The sequence below is a fragment of the Agelaius tricolor genome, unplaced genomic scaffold (genome assembly GCF_023055355.1).
Source record: "Agelaius tricolor isolate 1412-34295 unplaced genomic scaffold, bAgeTri1.0.p SCAF_14, whole genome shotgun sequence".
Taxonomy (NCBI): Eukaryota; Metazoa; Chordata; class Aves; order Passeriformes; family Icteridae; genus Agelaius; species Agelaius tricolor.
Window position 1 is genome coordinate 20,612,726 of NW_027269274.1, and position 20,021 is coordinate 20,632,746.

The following is a 20,021-nucleotide window of genomic DNA, read 5'->3' on the forward strand; positions in this document are numbered from 1 at the left end:
AAACCTTTAACCTTTTGCCTTCATTTTTTCATCCAATTGCTCAGAGTCCTTTCTTCCCTTGCACAAGCACCAGGTTTTGCAGCCTTCCAGTGCTTTAAGGGAGAGAGGGACTTTTTATCTGGGCAGATAGTGACAAGACAGGGGATACAGACTTTAAACTGTCAGAAGCAGATTTAGGCCAGATATAAAGAAGAAATTCTTCCCTGTGAGGATGGGGAGGCCCTGGCACAGGGTGCCCAGAGCAGCTGTGGCTGCCCCTGGATCCCTGGAAGTGTCCAAGACCAGGCTGGACAGGGCTTGGACCCACCTAGGATAGTGGAAGATGTCCCTGCCCATGGCAGGGGTGGAAGTGGATGGGCTTTAAATGTCCCTTCCAACCCAAACCATTCTGTGATTCCATAATTCTGTGATTTGAACTTTATTCCACTTTATTCCACTTTTTGTTTCTTTCCACCCCACTCACTCCCAGGGGATAGCAGTGTTCTTTTCTAGCATAAACACAGCCTTTACAGAGATGATTCAGGTTTTCTCTGGGAGCCTTTCATTTGCACTGTTTATGCAGGCACATCGTGCGTTGTACAATGTCTCTCTTGTTTGCCATGAGCATCAGCGTGGTGGGAAGGCAACAAAAGACTCCGAGGGATACTCAGCAGATGTAAGGAAACAATGCCAGCAGCAGGAGAAAATAGCTGGAGAGGCTGCTCCTGGGGCTGGACACGTCCTCAGTGGGATGTGACAATGCTGTGGTGAGGGTGGAGAGGATCCCAAGTGGAAGCAGGTTTGTGCGCAGGGTCACTGGAACCGGTGGATCTTCTACATACTGAGTAATGTGCTGGAACTCTCACCTTTCCTGGGAACAATGAACTATCCCTACTGCCACAAGTTTTCTGAGGGATTTAGCCTGGGCAGGGTGCTGGTGACAGCTCCTGCCCTCCCTGCCCACTGGCTGTGGTGTCAGAGCAGGACAGGTTCAGCAGGTGCAGTCCTGCTTTCTGTAGTGACCATTTCATATCCTTTCATTTGGCTTTGTGTGGATTTGGTTCCTGTTTCTCCTAAAAATATGCAAACATGTCTCTGCCAAGTTACCAGTCTTCTCCTGATTCTGTAGAAATTTCTTGTTCTGACTACTTTTTTTTTTTCCTTGGCCTTTTATATGGGCCTTTGTATTGAGTTTCCTTTTACTCGCCTTTTTGGTCTATCTTTGATTCACATTTGTTAACTTCAAGACCTTAAAGCTGTGCTTTGACCTTTACAGCTCTGACAGTTTGCTAAGACAAGTGAGAATTTGTTGAACGAGAGTTAGTTATCACAAAAGGGTAGATGTTTCTGTAGTTTACCTCCCCCACACTTGTCATTAAAGCAATTTTTATAATTATGAGCTAATAATCACCCCATGTTTTACAACATCACAGGTAAAGTAATGGGAAAAGATCTGAGTGTTTTCAGCTTCAAGTGGCTGTAGTTCAAAATAACAATGAAGAAATTTGGAAGTCTGCAGCTTTGACTAGAGTGAATTCTTTCTTAAATGATGGAATTGAGGAATTTTGAGACCCTTCCCCCGTGCATGGTGTGTGTCCTCCTTGCAGAAGGATGTTAATACACCAACATGGCAGGAGAGGAAGGTGTAACCTACTGTGTTTATTTCAGAAACCTACTTTTATCATTCACCTGGGTGTAACTGTTTGGCTTTCTAAAATGAATACTTAAATATTTTGCATTTAAAAAGCCTACAATGGTTGAAGGTATATATTGCAAAAGTGGAGTGTTCCAATTTTAAAACAGATTTGTTTTGGCTGTGGGCTCGTCTACCATCCATGGAGATCTGTGCCAGTAAAAACAGATGTGGAAGCCATCTGTCCAGAGGGTGAACTGAGGAGCCTGTTCAGTCATGTTGGAGCAACGTGGACACTTGGTTCCTTGGGGACATGAGCAACACAATGTGAAGGACTCACTTAGTCACAACCAACTGTTCTGGAAGTGACTTCAGAGAGTGATTTTGTTTTTAATAAAAAAATACAGTGCTTTAAAATTGTAATTACACTTGAGGAAACTGCATTTGATTCAGAGATATTATGGAAGCAATAAAGAGATTTAAAAGAAATCAGCAGTTTTCTGGCAATTATTTGCTCAGCTCAACTATTAATATTGGTTTGTTTGCCAGAACATGATCAAAAACATTTGGCAGGCAAGACTTGGTCTGGAAAGTGAGCCAGTAAAATTGAGCTGTCATCTAAGTACATACAGAAAAACTGTTCCCTTGGCATGAAAAACAGACTGTTTACAGAAATAATAAACATGCCCTCGAAAATTATGTTCCTTCTCTCTAAAATCACGGAAGGTCACAAGACTTCGACCTTACAGAAGGAGCATAACACTTTATGAGACTCCTGTCAAAGCACATGATAAAAAATAAATACACTGCAATAAAGAAGTGTCAGGCTGATGGCTCAAATGTGCCTTCCTGCCGTATCCTGTCTCCTTCCCGCAGGATGTGGGGTGGCTGCTGCCAGGCCACAACAGCCCAGCTGGAGGGGAGGGCAAATCCACCCATTCTCCTGACATATCACTCCATGTAATTAACTTGTGTTTCATCTCCCAAGTAAACCTTGCAAACAGCAAAACGTGTCAGAGTGAAATAGAAGTTATTGAAAAGTGTAATTTGCAAAAGCCCTTCTAGTGATTCAGCTGCTGGATAGAGCTCCAGTGCTGGGTGTCCATGAGGAATACAGGATTTGGCCACAGCTTGCTGGTTTCTCAGAGCCCTGAGGATGGAGGAGTGAGCTCTAGGGAAGGATGGTGGATGGCTACAGCTGGAGGAGGTGTCCACCCCCTGGCCAGCTCCCCCGAGGGCAGTGGTCTCACCTGTTTGCTCCTCAGGATTTCCAGGTTCACTCTTTATGTGGATTCCTCCTTCTGTCCCCAGAAAGCTGTTGGCTTTAAGGCTCCAGTGTGAACTCTGGCCCTGGGAGGGAGGAACACCACTCACTCTTGCACCCCAGGGAACTGGGGTTATTTACTGGAAGAAAAGGAGGCTCAGGGGGCCCTCATCACTTTCTGTTACTGCCTGAAAGGAGGTTGTGCTCAGCTGTGGCTGTCAGCCTCTTTTCTCAGGTAACAAGTGACAGGACAAGGCAAAGCACCCTCAGGTTGCACTAGGTGAGGTTTAGGTTGGGTATTATAAACAGTTTCTTCACTGAAAGGGAGGTCAGGCTTTGGAACAGGCTGTCCAGGGTGGAAGTGTTGGACAGAATGTGGCACTTGAGGATGGGGTTTAGTGGCAGCACTAGGTGAACCGTTGGTCTCAATGATATTTTTCCATCTTTAATGGTTCTGTGGTTTTTCCCTCCCCTAATTCCTTGCACAGCCATCACCTTTCTACTCCTCCTGCTGCCTCTGCTGGGGTTGGCTCTCACTCTGCAGTGCCACAGGGGCACAGCCAAGGGGCTTTGCAGCTCAGGTGCAGCAGGGGCTGTGCTCACCTGTGGAAGCAGCGTGGGCTGCAGAGCCAGGGAAGCACCAGCCCAGGACTGCCTGGAGTCCCACACTGCCCACAAAGACATTGGTGTCACTGAGCAAGATAGAAAAAGAAAGTCAAGAAGCTTCAGCTCTGTTTTTTGAGGGCAGTTCAGACTCGTAGTCAGCACTGCTGTGCTTCCTGGAGATTTTACAGACTGACATGATGTCATACAGCCATTCTCCCTTCTTCCAGCATCCCTGAGTTCAGAGGGAGCAGAAGAGTTTCCTCACTGCCTTCCTCAGTTGCCTCCTCCTAGCACAGCACGAATCTAGCTAGATAAGCTGTATTTTGGAAGTTCCCCAGTAGAGCTTATACACGAGCAGAACATAAAAGATACTTAAATTTATAAAGCCTGTGCTCTCTGCGTGCTGAGGTTGAGTGTGCAAGTATTTGGCTTTGGGTCTGTCTGCCCCAGCCCCACAAAACAGCTTAATCCAGAAAAAACAATCTAAAAAAAAACTTCATTTACTGGCAGTTTAGATTCTGTTTAGTTATAACTCACAACCTCAAAACATAGGAATTAAGTCTAATTGTTCATCAATTATACAGCACACAGCACATACTGTTGTAATCTGTGCTGCACATATCTATATGAAGTATTAACACCAATGTTTAAACAATGTTTAAACAAAATACAAAGTCACCACAGGCAACCTTAAACCTCAGCTGTACCATTTTGCTAAACTATTTTGGCTATGGATGTGATTTTTCACCCCTCTACCCTCATATGGTATTAATTCAATTGTTTTAGATGTTATACATGCGTAAGAACTAGAAGGGATTTCCTCAAACAACAAACACTGAAGATAAAAAGGTCGATGTTTATAAAAATGTCAAACTCCAAGGCTCTTCCATGAGTTGTTAGAGGATTGCTCTCATGAAGACTCCAAGCCAGTCACTCAGGAGTCCTCCAGTGAGGGAAGCTAATCCTGAGTTTCCACTCCTGCGTCTGTGCTCGTCCCTCAACAGAGCACTGGCAGCAGGAGTGCTGAAGGGAGAACAGGGAAATTTGGACGTGGTTCAAGATCCCAAAAGTTCTTGATCACTCTGGTTTTGGGTTTGTGCTCAGGAGCTCTCTGGAAGCAGCTCCTACACGGTGCTCTTGGTGTTCCTGCAGGGGTCTGTGGCTGCCAGGTGCTGAAAGGGACCTCCCTGTCACAGCTGAGCTGCTGCTCTTCCGCAGCAGGGGGGCAGACAAGAAACCTTTAAAAGATATTGTCTTAACCTTGTTAAAGGAGGGTTTTGTATGTCTCAGCTCTTTACTTGCAACTCTAAGCGTGTTCTGGAAGGCCATGCTCTGCCACGGGATGAGGTGGGAGAGCCTTTGGAGTCACTGGGCCGTGCCTGTTCCCTGGGGAGTCTGTTCAGTGCCCCAGCACCTTTTCCTGACACCCAAGCTTAGCCCTACCTGACACAGCTCCAGCCACTCCTCAGGTCCTGTCCCTGGTCACAGAGAGGAGAGCTGCTGGCTGTGAAGATGTCCTGGTGCTGCTGGTTGGGTACCAAACCTCCAGTCCCCTCCACAGCCTCCACGGAACTGGCTCCAGGAGCTCCAGACTCCTCCTGTCCCAAGGAACTCAGCATGGGCTCAGCACAGCAGCTGCAGCAGCCCCAGGACTGGGGAGAGAGGCAAGGCCTGCTGGCAGTGCCCCCCCTCAATATTCCCTCTTCCTCTTGCCCTCTGCACTCACGTTCTTCTTATTCTGCAGATCCCCTCTGTGGATGCCCTCAGGGCAAGCCGGGGAGCTGCTCTCAGCTCGCATCTGACATGGAAACCCTGAACGCGTGCCCTCCCACCCCCTCTGCCCACGCTGCCACCAACCCCTGGCGGCTGGGACACGGCTCTGGGAGCGGGGACCCCCCGACACACCCTGAGCCGGGACACTGGGAACAGGGACCCCCCAGGCACCCTGACCCCACTGCACTGGCAGCGGGGACACTGAGAGCCCGATCCTGCGACACTCGGGGACACCTGGGAGCGCCTGGGGACACCTGCGCTCTGTCCCGCCGCCGCCAGGGGGCGCTGGCGCCGCGGGACACGGGACAGGGAATGGGGCAGGGGAACCCGGGATTGGAAATACGGAAATGGGGAATGGGGCATGAAGGACCCGGGAATGGCGACACGGGACAGGGGAATGGGGACACGAGACAGGGAGTGGGGAATGGGGACACGGGACAGGGGAATGGGGACACGGGACAGGGCATGGGGCATGGGGAATCCGGGAATGGGGACACGGGACAGGGAATGGGGGACCCAGGAATGGGGACAAGGGACAGGGAATGGGGACCCGGGAATGGGAAATGGGGGATACCAGATACAGGATATGGGGATAGAGGATATGGGATGGGGGACACAGGGTGAGGGAATAGTGGATACAGAATATGGGCCATGGAAATGAGGGCTGTGGGATACAGCCTCCAGGACACAGGGGAGAGAATGGGAGATACAGAGGATGGGAATGGGGATATGGGATAGGGGGTGTGGGAATTGGGATATGGGAATGGGGACGTGGGAATGGGGGATAAAGAGTGCAGGATAGGGGGATGGGGGGTGGGATACAGGACACAGGATAGGGTGTAGGGTGGGGATATGGGATGCAGGGTGTGGGATGGGAGGTGGGATGGGGTTGTGGGATAGGGGTGCAGCACAGGGCTGTGGGATTGGGGATGTGGGATGGGGTGCAGGATGAGGGTGCAGAGTGGGGTGTGGGATGTGGGATGCAGGATCACCCCAGCCCAGGAAGAAGCTGGGGAAGAGGCTCCAAGCCCAGCAGGATGAGCAGGCTGTGGTAAATGGCTCCGTGGTAAATGGCTCCATCTGGAGCTCGGCAGATCGCTATCAGTGGGTCTTGGAATGTCGTGTTAGAGTCCAAAAATTTGCAAGTGTCATAATATACGTACAGAAAGGGAAATTGTTTAAACTTCTTAATCAGCCGTGGCCATATATGGGTTTGAAATGTAGTTCTGAGCACAGTAAATAGAAATTTGCCATATCAGATGTAGGAATTGCAGTGTAAGCAATGTGAAACTCAGGTCTCATCTCGCCTCAAGTGGATGGCAGATCTCCTTCTGGTGTCTTCAGTGTCAGCAAGGGTCTCTCCCTTACAATTTAAAATCCCTGCTGCAGGGTCAGGGACCTTAAATGCTTGTGAGGGTCCCTGTCTGTGTGTGAAAGAAAAATAAAAGACCTACTGGACATGGCAGAATCACTGAAAGGAATGGTTTGGAAGAACCCTTCATCACTGAATTGTTTTGTATTGTTTGGCCTTCAGTGAGAGCTATTTGATGTTACGAGCTCTCTAACTTAGGGAGTTTACCCACGGTAGTGGTGCTTATGAGGGACAGGGAAGCTAGCTTTGATATGATTTTAATATGTATAAAACATCTTGTTATTTTTTTAAATAAAGTGTTTCAATTAGCCATTATTGTGTTTAATGATTTAAACATCTCCCTGCTGATGTATAAACCCAAATCATCCAGATCTGATGTAGCACTCGAGAACTGGGAACCAGAAGTGACTGGAGGCAAACCATAAAACTGAAGAGTGTAAGGATTTTATTCTGTTTCTTCCCTTTTAAAAACCGAAGGCCCCAGCTCTGCACAGATGTAGTCATTAACTTAATTTTATGAACCATAAACAGTCCTGTTGCAGTCACCCACGTGCACAGGGAACAGCCTCAGCACACAGAGGGTGTTTACAGCACGAGGCTCACAGGGTGTCAGCAAAGCATCCCTGGTTTCTACACAGATGCTGGGCTGGATTGGATTTAAGCTCACACAGGAGTGATAAGGACAAATCATTGTTTTCTGCCTGAAACTCCTTTATCACCTAGAAATGAATGGTGCAGCCAGACATGCTGTTTGAGGTGAAGTATGGTTATTTACTGAACAACTGTACTGGTGTTTAACTTGCTCCCTCATGTGTGTCCCATCATTTTCAGAATGTGTCACTGGCAGTGTCACCTGCAGAGCTCTTGGCCATCGCTCCTGTGGTGGCCAGGTCAGGTTTGGTGTGGGCTGGGCCTTGATGGTGGGCACTGACCACAGCCCCAGGCCATGGCACCACTTGTCCACAGCAGGCCTGGGCGGAGAAGGACAGAGGTACAGCTGTCACCAAGGGTGGTGCCACTGCACTCATCTCTTACTGGACCCTGGTTTTAGGGGCAGCCACGCCCTCTTGGCTGGACTGGGGAAGGAGCTCTGAACCTACAGATCTGTTCATGGCCAGGAATCAGTTCACAGAGAAGAGGCTGTCCCAAAAATACTGCCTGGCCTGAAACCTAATCACATGTGTGGCAGCTTGCTGGTTTGTATTTCCAAGCATTGCATCCCTTGTCCATGAACTAACTAAAAGTAAAAATAAATGAATAAGAGTTTAAAATCCTGTATGTAGAAAAAGCAAGAGAGAGAAGGGGGCTTTCACAGAGTGTGCCTTACTGTTTGTGCTGGTTTGGGGCCCTGCACAATAAAAGGATTTGGGCAAGTGTCACAGCTGGGTACGTGTGTGGCACTCAGGTGGGTGGTACCTGATGGCAGCGGTGGGGACAGAGGTGGCACATTTAGGCAGCTGCTCATTCTGCTGGCTGGTCTAATGGAGATAAATGAAATGGATTCAGACAATAGTCATTTCAGGAATGGTTTCCTTATGCTTGGACAGAAACGGAGAACACCCAGTTTGTGAAGAGCTGCTGGGGTGTGTGCAGGAGGGAGGATGTTGGATGATGGACCTCGAGGGGCAGGGAAATAAAGGGGCTGCAACCCTCACTCAAACCAAACTGCATCCTCTGAACGTGACTCTCAAAGATAATTCCATAGTCTGACTTTCTGACAAAGCCAGGTGTTCGCAGAAAATAATTTTTAGGGGGATACGTGTTAAATGGCCGCTGATGAAGCTTTACCCAGCCATTAAACACAACTTATTACTCAGGGCTGAGCTATTCCCTCAGCCCGAACGCTCCTTCCCAATTAGCCCGTGATGTCACGTTTTCCACTCTCTTCGTTGCACTTTGTGGATTTCCTGAATATTAAGTGCCGTGAGGAGGGAGCGGGAGGGAGGTGGCTGTGCCTGACTGCCCTCCTCGGGCCCCGGTGGGAAGGGCAGGGGCTGCGAGGGCGATGCCCCCGCAGGGCACCGGGGTCCCGCAGTGCCCGGCAAGGCGGGCGGGGAAAGCCCCGAAACCCGGGCACAGGCTGAGCCCGGGTACAGCCCTGAGCCCGGGTACAGCCTGAGCCCGGGTACAGCCCTGAGCCCGGACACAGCCTGAGCCCGGGTACAGCCCTGAGCCCGGGTACAGCCTGAGCCCGGGTACAGCCCTGAGCCCGGACACAGCCCTGAGCCCGGACACAGCCCTGAGCCCGGGTACAGCCCTGAGCCCGGACACAGTCTGAGCCCGGACACAGCCCTGAGCCCGGACACAGCCCTGAGCCCGGGTACAGCCCTGAGCCCGGGTACAGCCCTGAGCCCGGACACAGCCTGAGCCCGGGTACAGCCCTGAGCCCGGGTACAGCCCTGAGCCCGGACACAGCCTGAGCCCGGGTACAGCCCTGAGCCCGGACACAGTCTGAGCCCGGACACAGTCTGAGCCCGGACACAGCCCCGCAGCCCGGGTACAGCCCTGAGCCCGGGTACAGCCCTGAGCCCGGACACAGCCCCGCAGCCCGGGTACAGCCCTGAGCCCGGGTACAGCCTGAGCCCGGACACAGCCCTGAGCCCGGACACAGCCCTGAGCCCGGGTACAGCCCCGCAGCCCGGGTACAGCCCTGAGCCCGGGTACAGCCCTGAGCCCGGACACAGCCCTGAGCCCGGGTACAGCCCTGAGCCCGGGTACAGCCCCGCAGCCCGGGTACAGCCCTGAGCCCGGGTACAGCCCTGAGCCCGGGTACAGCCTGAGCCCGGACACAGCCCTGAGCCCGGACACAGCCCTGAGCCCGGGTACAGCCTGAGCCCGGGTACAGCCCTGAGCCCGGGTACAGCCTGAGCCCGGGTACAGCCCTGAGCCCGGGTACAGCCTGAGCCCGGGTACAGCCCTGAGCCCGGGTACAGCCCTGAGCCCGGGTACAGCCTGAGCCCGGACACAGCCCTGAGCCCGGACACAGCCCTGAGCCCGGGTACAGCCCTGAGCCCGGACACAGCCCTGAGCCCGGACACAGCCCTGAGCCCGGGTACAGCCTGAGCCCGGGTACAGCCCTGAGCCCGGGTACAGCCTGAGCCCGGGTACAGCCTGAGCCCGGACACAGCCCTGAGCCCGGGTACAGCCCTGAGCCCGGGTACAGCCCCGCAGCCCGGGTACAGCCTGAGCCCGGGTACAGCCTGAGCCCGGGTACAGCCTGAGCCCGGACACAGCCCTGAGCCCGGGTACAGCCCCGCAGCCCGGGTACAGCCCTGAGCCCGGGTACAGCCCTGAGCCCGGGTACAGCCCCGCAGTCCGGACACAGCCCTGAGCCCGGACACAACCCCGCAGTCCGGGCAACGCTGCCCCGGGCGCTGGGGCGCGATGGGAGACACGGAGACATTTTATTCGAGTTTTAGAAAAGGTGATGTTGAGAAAACAAAGAATTGGTTGTGTTTAAAAGTCACTGAGAGCTTTGATACAAGTTTAAAAAAACCCTACCAAAAGCACCCCGGTGTTTAATTGATGTGAGCAGCGCTGCGGAGCAGCCCCGCGGCTCCCGGTGCCCGCAGCGGATCGGGTGTGACCGGCACCGGGCCCCGCTCCCGTGAGCCGGGACTTGGCTGCGAGAGCCCTGCTCAGCGCTGGGCTCCGTGCACTCCCCTGGGCAGCCCCTGATAGCCCAATATTTTCCCTTTTGGGGTATTTCCCGAGGGATCCGGGAGGCGAGGAGTTTGAGTTTCGCTGTTTTCCCCGTCACGGTTGTAGGAGTCAGGAGAACTGCGGGAATTCAGCAAAACTCTTCTTCTCGTCAAATCGGGGATGAATCAGCGGAGCAAAAGTATTCCCACCCAAGGAAAGATTTTAGATCACTGGGTGAACTTGTTTCCTTTTTCGTAGCAAGATTTTCGCGGGTGAAAGTGTCATCCTTCTCTGAGTTACTCAGCCGAAATAGAGACATCAAAATATCTGAAGCGTGAAAGTAAGCGAGAGGAGCCTTTAAAAAACGCGTTCTGCTTTTATGCAAAACGAAGATCAGAAGAGTCTCGTAATGTGATAAATGCATCCATAGTTTCTGAAACCAGTTGGGAACATTTGTATAAAAATTATTTTTTAAAAAAGCTAACTAGAAATAGTCCGTTTCTAGCAGTCATTTAAAGTCTGTAACTGGTGCAAGAAAAACAATCAACAAAACAACCCAACCCTAAACAAAACAAATAAATAAACAGACCCCAAAATAACAACAAAACAAGAATTTTAAAAAGCCCTACGGTAAATGAGGAGCAATTTTGTAAATAAAGGTGATTCCATTCTGGTTGCTGGGAGGAAAAAAATTTGGAGTCTGCAGCTTGTTCATGTGGTTGGTCCCTAAAACCCCACGTATGTTTCTGAACTCCCACTCTAAGATGCTGCTTTTTATAAAAGTGGTTGCATGAATCTACCACCCAATTCAATGTGAAATAAAAGTACGGGTTTACAAGCTCTGTAAGAGTACAGGAGATCAGACACTACTGCACTAAAAGTAGTAGTAGTAGTAGTAATAGCAATAATAATAATGATAATAATGATAATAATGATAATAATGATAATAATAATAATAATAATAATAATAATAACAATAACTTCTGTCCTTTTCACTACTGGATTTGTTTTTCAACGATTTTAAGTTCCTGACCGTGAGTACGACCAGATGGTGAAGTTCACCCTCTCTTTCTTCAGTGCAACATCGAAATGTTTCAATAGAAGCTTTTTCAGAGATGCTATTTTTTATTTTATTGTTTTGGTGACCTGGGGGGCTGTAGGCCTGCTCCCGGGGAGGATGTGGGATCCGCCGACCGTCCGTGCCCGCCCGGCTGTGGCTGCTCTGAGCAGCCTCGGGGCAGATGGATCCCAAGGATTATAAAAACTTAAATTATCAAAGTTGATGCCGTATGATAGGAAATTATTCCGGGTTTGTACCACTCTGATCCTAACCTGCTCCGGGATGGGGATCGAAGTATTGTTATTTACAGTTATTATTGAGCTTTGATTATTTTAAAGAAACAAAAAGCTCAAGGGAGGCGTGGGTAATTTCTTTTACGTGCACTATTTGTTTATGAGCGCGCTGGTCTCGGGGGTGAGGTTGTTTAAACAATCCGATGCGGATTTGCCTGCTCGCTTGAATGTGTCCAAAATTCTTCTCACTTTACTCATTCTCCTCGTTTCATGGTAAGAGCTCCAATGGCCTCTTTGGCCTCGGCCGTAGGAAATCAGCACCTTGGCATGGAGCACCTTGTGATCTCAGCAGAGCGGATGGACAAAGCACGGGAGGACGGATGGGCCCGTCCGGAAACGGGGAGGGTTTGGGGTTGGGATTTCTGATTTTTTGGGGGGCCCCGTTGGTCTCGGTCGGGGCTCCCCGGAGCGCAGGTGTGCACAGGGACACGGCTGCCCCGAGATTCCCGGGAGGAATTCGGGGAGGTGGGGAGGGATGGAGGCGCCTGTCCCGCGGCCCGCAGCATCTCGGTGGGCTCCGGTCCCGCTGCTCCCCCCGGGAGGGGAGCGCCGGTCCCGGGCACGGCCCCCGCTCTGTCGCGTGTCACGAACTCGTTGGCGGTGCACACACCAAGATGATGTCTAATAAATGACAACCCGCTAACAGCAGGGAGCACCCGGGCAGCTAACGGGGGTTCAGCCCGTTAGTGTTTCACAGAGCGAGTGGCGTAATTTTAAATTGAAGAAATGTGGAGAAACCAGAACAAATCCGCGCGGAACTGCTCCGTACGAGTCGCAGTTACCATATGGAACAGGTTATGTGGGCAGGCAGTGAAGTACAGAGCATAAATTAATTCGTTGTTGTCGCATGCAGGGGTGAGTAGCACAGAGAAACAGCAGCAGGACTCAAATAGCGCTGACAGGAGCAGCAGGGCGGCCTCGTGTTCTCCGCAGCTCCCTGAACGCCTCCGCCTGCCCCTACCTCAATATTTAATTCAAGTTACAGGGCCGGGGGTTCCTGCAGCCGCATCTGCCGCCGGATGCGGGGCCCCCGGGGCCGTTCGCTGGCTCTGGGGGAGCCGTGGCTGCGGGCCGGACCGGGAGCCACGAGAAGCTCCGGAGCCCGCACGGCTCGGGAGAGCCCGGGCCTGGGGAAGGTGCTCGGACACTCGGGCCCGACGGCAGCCGAGCGCTGGGACTCGTCCCCCGTGTGCTGCGCTCACGGACGGCACTGGCAGGTGCCTTCCGTGGCCATCGCATCTTCTTAGGGCTTCCGAAACGGAGCCGGGCGAGATCCCGCGGCTGCTCCGCTCTCCCCTGCGCATCCCCCGCAGCAGTCGGGAAAACGGGCAGAACCCTCTTTTTTTTGGTCTAAAATCTTAAAAAAGGAGGCTGAGCTTCCCTTGCCGGAGGGATGAGCCCCGCTCCCGTCCCTCTGCGTGGGCCGGCCTGGCTGAGCCCGTGGGTGCCTCCCGCGAACACCGCCCAGGCACGGTCACGCGTGGGCAGCTCCGGCCGTGGGCAGAGGCCGAGCGCAGCCAAAGCCGCCCCACGCCGTGGGACCCGCGGGGCTTCGCCGAAACGATCTCCCCGTAATCCATTAGCGCCGACATTTTCGGGAGGGATTTGGGTGTTCGGGCTCCTGCAGACGAATCTGGCTCGAAGCAAGTCAGTAACGAGCAGGGGCGGCTCGTGGGTCTCCGCTGTCGTGCGTGACACAGGCTAAAGGGAATAGAATGAATCACGTCGTACCGAGCGAAATGTCCGTGTAAATGATCTAGAAGTCCAGGGAAATGCTCCGCTTCGTGCTGGGTTTTGTTCCCTGGCCAGCTCCTTTTAGATGTTTACACCGCTTTGAGCGAGGCCGGGGGGGAGCCCGGAGCTGGGGGCATCGGGGCTGGCTCCCCCCTGCCCTCGGCCTGCCTGGGCTCCGCCGGGCCCCGGCCACCGCCCCGGGGCTGCCCCGAGGGCTCCGAGCGCCCGCGCTGCGGGGCAGGGCCGTGCGGGCCGGGCCGAGAGGATGGCCCCGAGGGTCCGTGTGGGTCCCTGTCTGCCTCCATCGGCCGAGGCGCCCCAGAGCCGCGGTTAGCCCGTCAGGGGAAGGGATGGGGAGGGGGACGAAGGCTGAGACGGGAATGGGAAAGGGACGGAAGAATGGTGTGGGGACGGGAACGGGGATGGCGTGGATATGGATATGGATATGGATATGGATATGGATATGGATATGGCGGCGGGAATGGGGCTGGAGCCGGGGACAGGGACAGGGATGGTCATAAGAATTAGGCCGGGACTGGGAGCGGAGCCGGGGCCGGGGCTTCGAGGGGGCCAGCGGTTGTTTGGGTGTCTGCTCTCCCGCAGCGAGCAGAACGGGTAATTTGCTTTATATGGCGGGGGATCAAATGCTGGGCTGTAACCCCCGCCGCAGGTATTCGCCCGCCCCGGCCCCTTCCTTCCTCCGCAGCCCCTCCCGCGCCCTCCCCCGCCGCGCTGACGGCCCCGCCGGGCCCGGCCGTATAATAGGCCGCCGCTGCTGTCCCGGGGCGGAGAGACAGACGCTGCCCGGTGCCGCGCCCCGTGTGCAGGCGGCGGGGACGGCTCCGGGCCGCCGCGCAGGGCCAGGGGAGGGGGCGGCGGGGCGATGGGCAGAGCCCCCGCTGCCCGGCTGCCGGCCGGGGGGCTGCGCTAGAGCGGCCCCGGCGGCCGGGGGTCCCCCCGCGCCCCGGGGGCGGCGAGGATGCAGCACCCGCTGGAATTGGGCGCCGCGCGCTACTTCCCGGCCGAAGCCTTCCCCGACCACCGCTCCCACCGCTACCGCAGCTTCATGATCGAGGAGATCCTCACCGACCCCCCGGACGCCAAGGGGGCCGCGCCGGCCGGGGAGCTGCTCAAGTTCGGGGTTCAGGCGCTGCTCTCCGCCCGGCCCTACCACAACCACCTCGGTACGTCCCGGGGGGCTCCCCGCGGCTGGGGGGTGGCTGGGGGCGGCAGGCGGGGAGGCATCGCCCGCCGGTGGTCTCCAGCGCCTTTGGGAGCCGGGTTCCTCGGAGAAAAGCTTAGGAATTCTGCCTACAAAAGTTGCTGAGGGCTCTGCCGGTCGTGCGCATCCCCGCCGGCTCCCGCCGTGCCTGGGCGCTCCAGCCGGGAGCAGCCGGGAGTTTGGGGCCTAAAAGCGAAGAAAGCGGCCCTGCGGCTCCGGCCGCGTCTGCACAGGATGGCGTTTGGATTGCAGGGAAGAAGGTTGTTGTCGATAGTTTTGTTTTGGGGTTTTCCCTTTTGTTTTTGGATGAGGTGAGAATTGCTGGAGCCGAGCAGCGGGGTCTGCGCTTGGCTGAGAGGGGCGGCAAGAGGCCCTGCGGTCACAGATTTAGTTGGAAACCCGACTTATGTGTAAACAAAAAAAACTATATAAAATACAGAGATATTATATATAGTATATAAATATATGCTATGTTTATATAATAATAATATAGCAGATGGAAGGCATAACATTATTGTCCATATTATAATACATGTTTGGGTTTTTCTTTTAAAAGGGGTGCCCGCATTCTCTGTCCAGTCAGATATGGAATCCAGGACAAATGCAGTTTATTAACATATTCAAATTGGTTTGGGGGTTTTGTAATTGTTATTGGTTTTATTGTTTAGGGGAGTTTTTTGTGGTTCTTTTTCTTTTTTTGGGGGGGATGTTTCTTTTATTTTTTTTTTGACGGTAGTATTTAATGCATTTTGAAGGCTATTACCTAATATATTTTAAAGGCCGATATTTAAACGGATGATGGCGAAAGCTTTCACTTCGCAAGCCATCTTCAACTGCAGAGCCTTAGCTCTTCATCCATTGACCTGAACTGAAAAGGAGTATCCCAATCTCATTTTCTGCGTTTAAGAGAAAAAGCGGAAAGCGTCAAGCCCCTGAGCAAGGGAACAGCATGCGTTAGAATATCTAGAAATTAGTATTATTTTCAGGATGAACTGTTCAGAACAGCTCGGATCAGATGAAAGGTTCTTTACACCCCTCAGGCTCAGTTCCGCTGGGATAGGTGGGAGCGGGATCGGGCCCTGTAGGAAGGGAGGCGATTTCAGGCAGGCCGAGGAGAAGACCCCGCAGAGACTCCCCTAAAGCCCTTTCCCCGGCGCCGAGCTCGCTCGTGTGTCGCTGTGGAGAGGCCGGGCCGAGAGGGACCGCAGCCCCCAGCGCACCCTCAGGTCCGGGAGCGGAGCGGAGGCGTCGGGAGGGACCCAGCTGGGCCGGGCCGAGCCGGGCGAGCGATTCGAGCCGAGCAGAGCCGGGCCGGACCGGGGAGAATTGAATCGAGCCGGCCGAGCGGCGGCCCCAGCCCGCTAGAGCAGCATTCTCGGGGATGGCTCGCTGTCCTCTTCCCGGGCGCCCCTTCATAGGCTGCTCTTCACGGAGTGGGATAGAAATTATCAGGTCGAAAATTTACTGAAAACTCCTAGGAAGGGAATCCTGGGACCGTGCCCGCCCCCGCGGGTGGCCGAGTTCAGCCGGGTCCGGCAGCTGTTGGGTGACACAGAGGGGATCGCTTTTGGGTTGGTTTGAGTTAATTTCACTTGTAACCCCCAAGTAACTCCGTGATTGGCATGTGCTGGTCGAAGGGTAAAACGTGTCTCTGTACGGTGGAGGCGGCGGGGCCGGGGGGCTCAGGGCCCGCGGCGGTGCCGAGGATGGAGGGAAAGGGCCCGGGTTTCCTTGCAGGGGCTGCTCCCCGGGCAGCCCCGCGGTCCCTGCCCGCCGCTGACCGCCGCTCTCTCCCGCAGCGGTGCTGAAGGCGGAGCCGGCCGCCGTGTTTAAGTTCCCGCTGGCTCCCCTGGGCTGCTCGGGGCTGGGCTCGGCGCTGCTGGCCGCCGGCTCGGGGCTGCAGGGCGGCTCCGCCTCGCCGCATCTCCCGCTGGAGCTGCACCTCCGCGGGAAGCTGGAGCCGGGCCCGCCGGAGCCGGGCAAGGCCAAGAAGGGCCGCCGCAGCCGCACCGTCTTCACCGAGCTGCAGCTCATGGGGCTGGAGAAGCGCTTCGAGAAGCAGAAATACCTCTCCACGCCCGACAGGTAGGCGACGGCCGACCTCGGACCCGGGGCGCGACGCCACGGGACGGGGCTCATTTTGCTTGAAAAAGTCGGGAAGCTGCCCTCCGAGACGGAAGCTGCCGGCCTGACCTCCTCTCTCTCTCGCCCGCAGAATAGACCTGGCCGAATCGCTGGGGCTCAGCCAGCTCCAGGTGAAAACCTGGTACCAGAACAGGCGCATGAAATGGAAGAAAATAGTAAGTGGCCCTTATTAACAGTCCTTCCCCTGGGCGCGCCGTGTCCGCGTTCGAGCCCTGCCCTGCGGGCTTCGTCCTTCTGCATCTCGGCCCTGGCACATTTAACGATAACGTTAAGGATAATTATAATAGTAACGATGACGATTACGGTAATAATAATATGCCCCTGGTCTTTAACACCGTGCCCCCGGTCCAGCATCTCCTGGGCTCCGGCCGGCCGTCCCTCCCCGTCCTGTCCGAGCCCTCCCGTTGTTCCGCTCGGCCCCCGGGGCAGCCGGCGGGCGGGCGAGAGAGATAGAGAGGGGCTGCTGCGCCGCGGGCCGACGGCAGCTCGGCTTTGCCGGGGTGTCTCCTTCCTCCGCCCCCTCCTCGCCTCGCAGGTGTTGCAGGGGGGCGGCCTGGAGTCCCCCACCAAGCCCAAGGGCCGCCCGAAGAAGAACTCGATCCCCAGCAGCGAGCAGCTCTCGGAGCAGGAGCGCGCCCGGGACGCCGAGAAGCCGCCCGAGAGCCTGGGCTCGCCGGCCGAGGTCAGCCAGGAGGAGTGAGGGGGGCCCGCCCCGCCGGCCGGAGAGGATGGAGGGCAGCTCGGACAGTGGCTGCGGCCGCCTTCGGCCTCGGGACGTTTGGACGCTTTGGCCGCACGCCGGCCTCCCCCGGCCCGCCGCCCCTCTCCGCGCCCGCGGAGCGCCGCGCTGCGCCACGGCCGCTGGGCTGGCCACGGCCCGAGGGGCCAGCAGGACACTGGATCCCACCATCCACATCTACTCGCTGTCTAAAACCCTGTGGTGCCCCTAGTTATTCGAAAACTGCATTTTATGATCAGTTTTATTAATGCGAAGATATTTACTTTATTTCAATAAAGTATTTTATGAACTATTGATCTGAGTAGCGTAATGCTTTGGGGTTGATTTTTAAAAAAAAAATTGTTTTGTTTTGTTGGGTTTTTTTGTTTTGTTTTTTTTTTTCCCCCACGGAGGCAGATTAGGTATTCAAAACCAAGTTCCAGGCAGAGCTACAGAAAAAGTGCAAAGCGCAGTGGTAGCGGGAGGATTCTCCCGTCGTTTTTCGCGACGGTTCGGCTGCCCGTGGCCGGGAGAGGCCAGATCCTCGGTCTTCCCTTGGTCAAATTCGGATGCTTTCGGATTTTAAAGATACGTTAGTTGGTGACAGAAGGTTAATTAAGTTCTGCACTGCGCATCCTGAACCCTGAACGGTACTTTTTAAAAAAACTCTTCATTGCTGCTGCGATGTAGCAGCAAAAATCCTAGTACGAAATCGTAGCGCTTTGTTGTTCGGGTGGGGTATTTTAAATTTTGTTTTATTTTTTCGCTTGTTTTCTCTGAGTCTCTTCTCCACGTTTTCCGTTGGGATGTTAAATTACAGAGCATCCACCGAGACATGCAATTACTGCTATTCTGCTAAGAAAAAAAAGAAAAGAAAATAAGAGAAAAAAGCAGCAGCCCAGGGAAGAACGAGGGCCGGGGAGCGGCGGGATAGCCCCGGGCTGAGCCGCTGCTGCGGGGCCGCCTCCCAATTAACGGCGGTAATTAACGACGGTAATTAGCGCTCTCGGCTCGGGGCTGGTCTCTGCCTCCCTGCCCCGGCGGAGCGCTCAGGGCCGGCGGTGCGGGAGCCCTGTCCGGGCAGCGGCTCCGGGAGGCTCCTGCCCGTGCTCAGGGCGCGGAGAGCGCGGCCCGGTGGGAGCGGAGCACAGGGACAGCACGGCCGGGCTTTAACCCCAGATGGCCCCGCATCGCCGTCGGAGGAGCCCTCGAGGTGAATCTGCGCTGGACTCCTGCCGGTCATTCCCAGTTTTCCTCGTTTCTCTCTCCACGGCTCCGGCCCCTCTGCCCATCACGGCCCGGCTCGGGAGGTGCCCCGGATCCAGCCCGGGTTAAATCAGCCCCCGGGATGAGCGGTGGAGGACACGGCCAGTGCTGGGTAAACAGGAAACAACCTCGTATTCTTACACTGAAATGACTTAGATATTTAACCAAGCAATTGATTGAAAGTTTTTTTTTTTTTTTTTTTTTTTAACCTGAGGATGAGGACGGATGCTGGGAAGAGGGAAAGCGGCGGTGGGGCTGGCAGAGCCGGGGTTTGCGGGACCCTTCGGCGCGGTCAGGACACGCTGGGCGTGTGGCTTTGTCACTTCCCTGTCACCTCTGGCTGCTGTTTCTGGTGCTTTCAGTGCGCACGGGAGCAGCACCCGGTTTTAATTAAAAGAGAAATTGCCTGGCGCATTAAGCTAAATTAACAGGACGACAGGCTGTGTTCGTCACCGGTGTCACACACAGGGCTGGAACAGCCGGGCTTCGCTCGGTGCTAGCGCCGTCGCTAGAGAATGTTAATATTTTCTTTTCACAGCTGAGCAAGCGATTGTATTTTCTCAGATCATAGAGTGATGTTTTTTTTTCAGCGCACGAATCATTAAATAGAGTAAGTTGAGGTTTTTTTTGATTTGTGTTTTTCCCTCGTAGACAGCCGAGAGAGGGTTGGGGATGCTTTGGTGAAGCTGCGTTTCTGCCGAGCCGGGGCCGGGCGGGGTCCGGCCGCTCTGTCCGCGCACGGCGGTCCCGGGGCAGGACACCGAGGTAAAACTTTCTTCTGGTTGTGCTGCGGCAGGAAAATCTCCGAGGGGGCTCGGGCGGACCTTCTCTCGCCCCGGCAGATGCCCGAGAGCCCCGCACGCACCGCCTGGAGCTGGGCCCGTGCGGGGCCTCCCCGCGGGGCAGCTGCGGGTCCCGCCCGGGCACGGAGCGCTCGGGTGCGCTGCCGGTGACATCCCCGCGGCATCCCCGGCTGAGCGGCTCCCGCCGAGCCCCTGCCCAGCAGCGCTTCGGTCGCGGCTTTAATGACCCATTTCTGCTTCGGGAGGAGCCGGTTACAGCCCCGAGACGGTGCGAGCCGGCTGAGGAGCCCTCTCGCCTCCTCGGCGACGCTAACGAAACACAGAGTCCTCTCAGGCACGGAAGAAGCCTGTTAGCATTATCGGACAATATACCTGACTAATGGGATTTCTTTATTGGTTGGTTTGTGTTTTCTTGTAATATGTATATATAGGTACAGTCACACACACATATTCCGATTGTATTTAACGATTTTATGTATTACTTTCTGTCAAAATTTAATTTCCCGCAGGT

At 54.8% G+C, this 20,021-nt stretch overlaps 1 protein-coding gene across 1 annotated transcript; it reads left to right on the forward strand.

Annotated features, from left to right (window-relative positions):
* The first annotated feature begins 13,982 nt into the window (after positions 1–13,982).
* Positions 13,983–19,547, forward strand: BARX1 (BARX homeobox 1). The gene is made up of 4 exons (XM_071440095.1): positions 13,983–14,540; positions 16,378–16,663; positions 16,794–16,878; positions 17,259–19,547. The coding sequence occupies exons 1-4, from the start codon at positions 14,336–14,338 to the stop codon at positions 17,421–17,423; spliced, it is 741 nt and encodes a 246-aa protein (XP_071296196.1). The 5' UTR covers positions 13,983–14,335; the 3' UTR covers positions 17,424–19,547.
* The last annotated feature ends 474 nt before the right edge of the window (positions 19,548–20,021 follow it).

What these genes read in the sequence shown, in the direction of transcription:
- BARX1 (XM_071440095.1), top strand. Translation starts at nt 14,336, where the DNA reads ATGCAGCACCCGCTGGAATTGGGCGCCGCGCGCTACTTCCCGGCCGAA. An exon ending in GCCCTACCACAACCACCTCG is followed by an intron (nt 14,541 to 16,377) that starts GTACGTCCCGGG and finishes TCTCTCCCGCAG; the next exon opens with CGGTGCTGAAGGCGGAGCCG. An exon ending in GCATGAAATGGAAGAAAATA is followed by an intron (nt 16,879 to 17,258) that starts GTAAGTGGCCCT and finishes CTCGCCTCGCAG; the next exon opens with GTGTTGCAGGGGGGCGGCCT.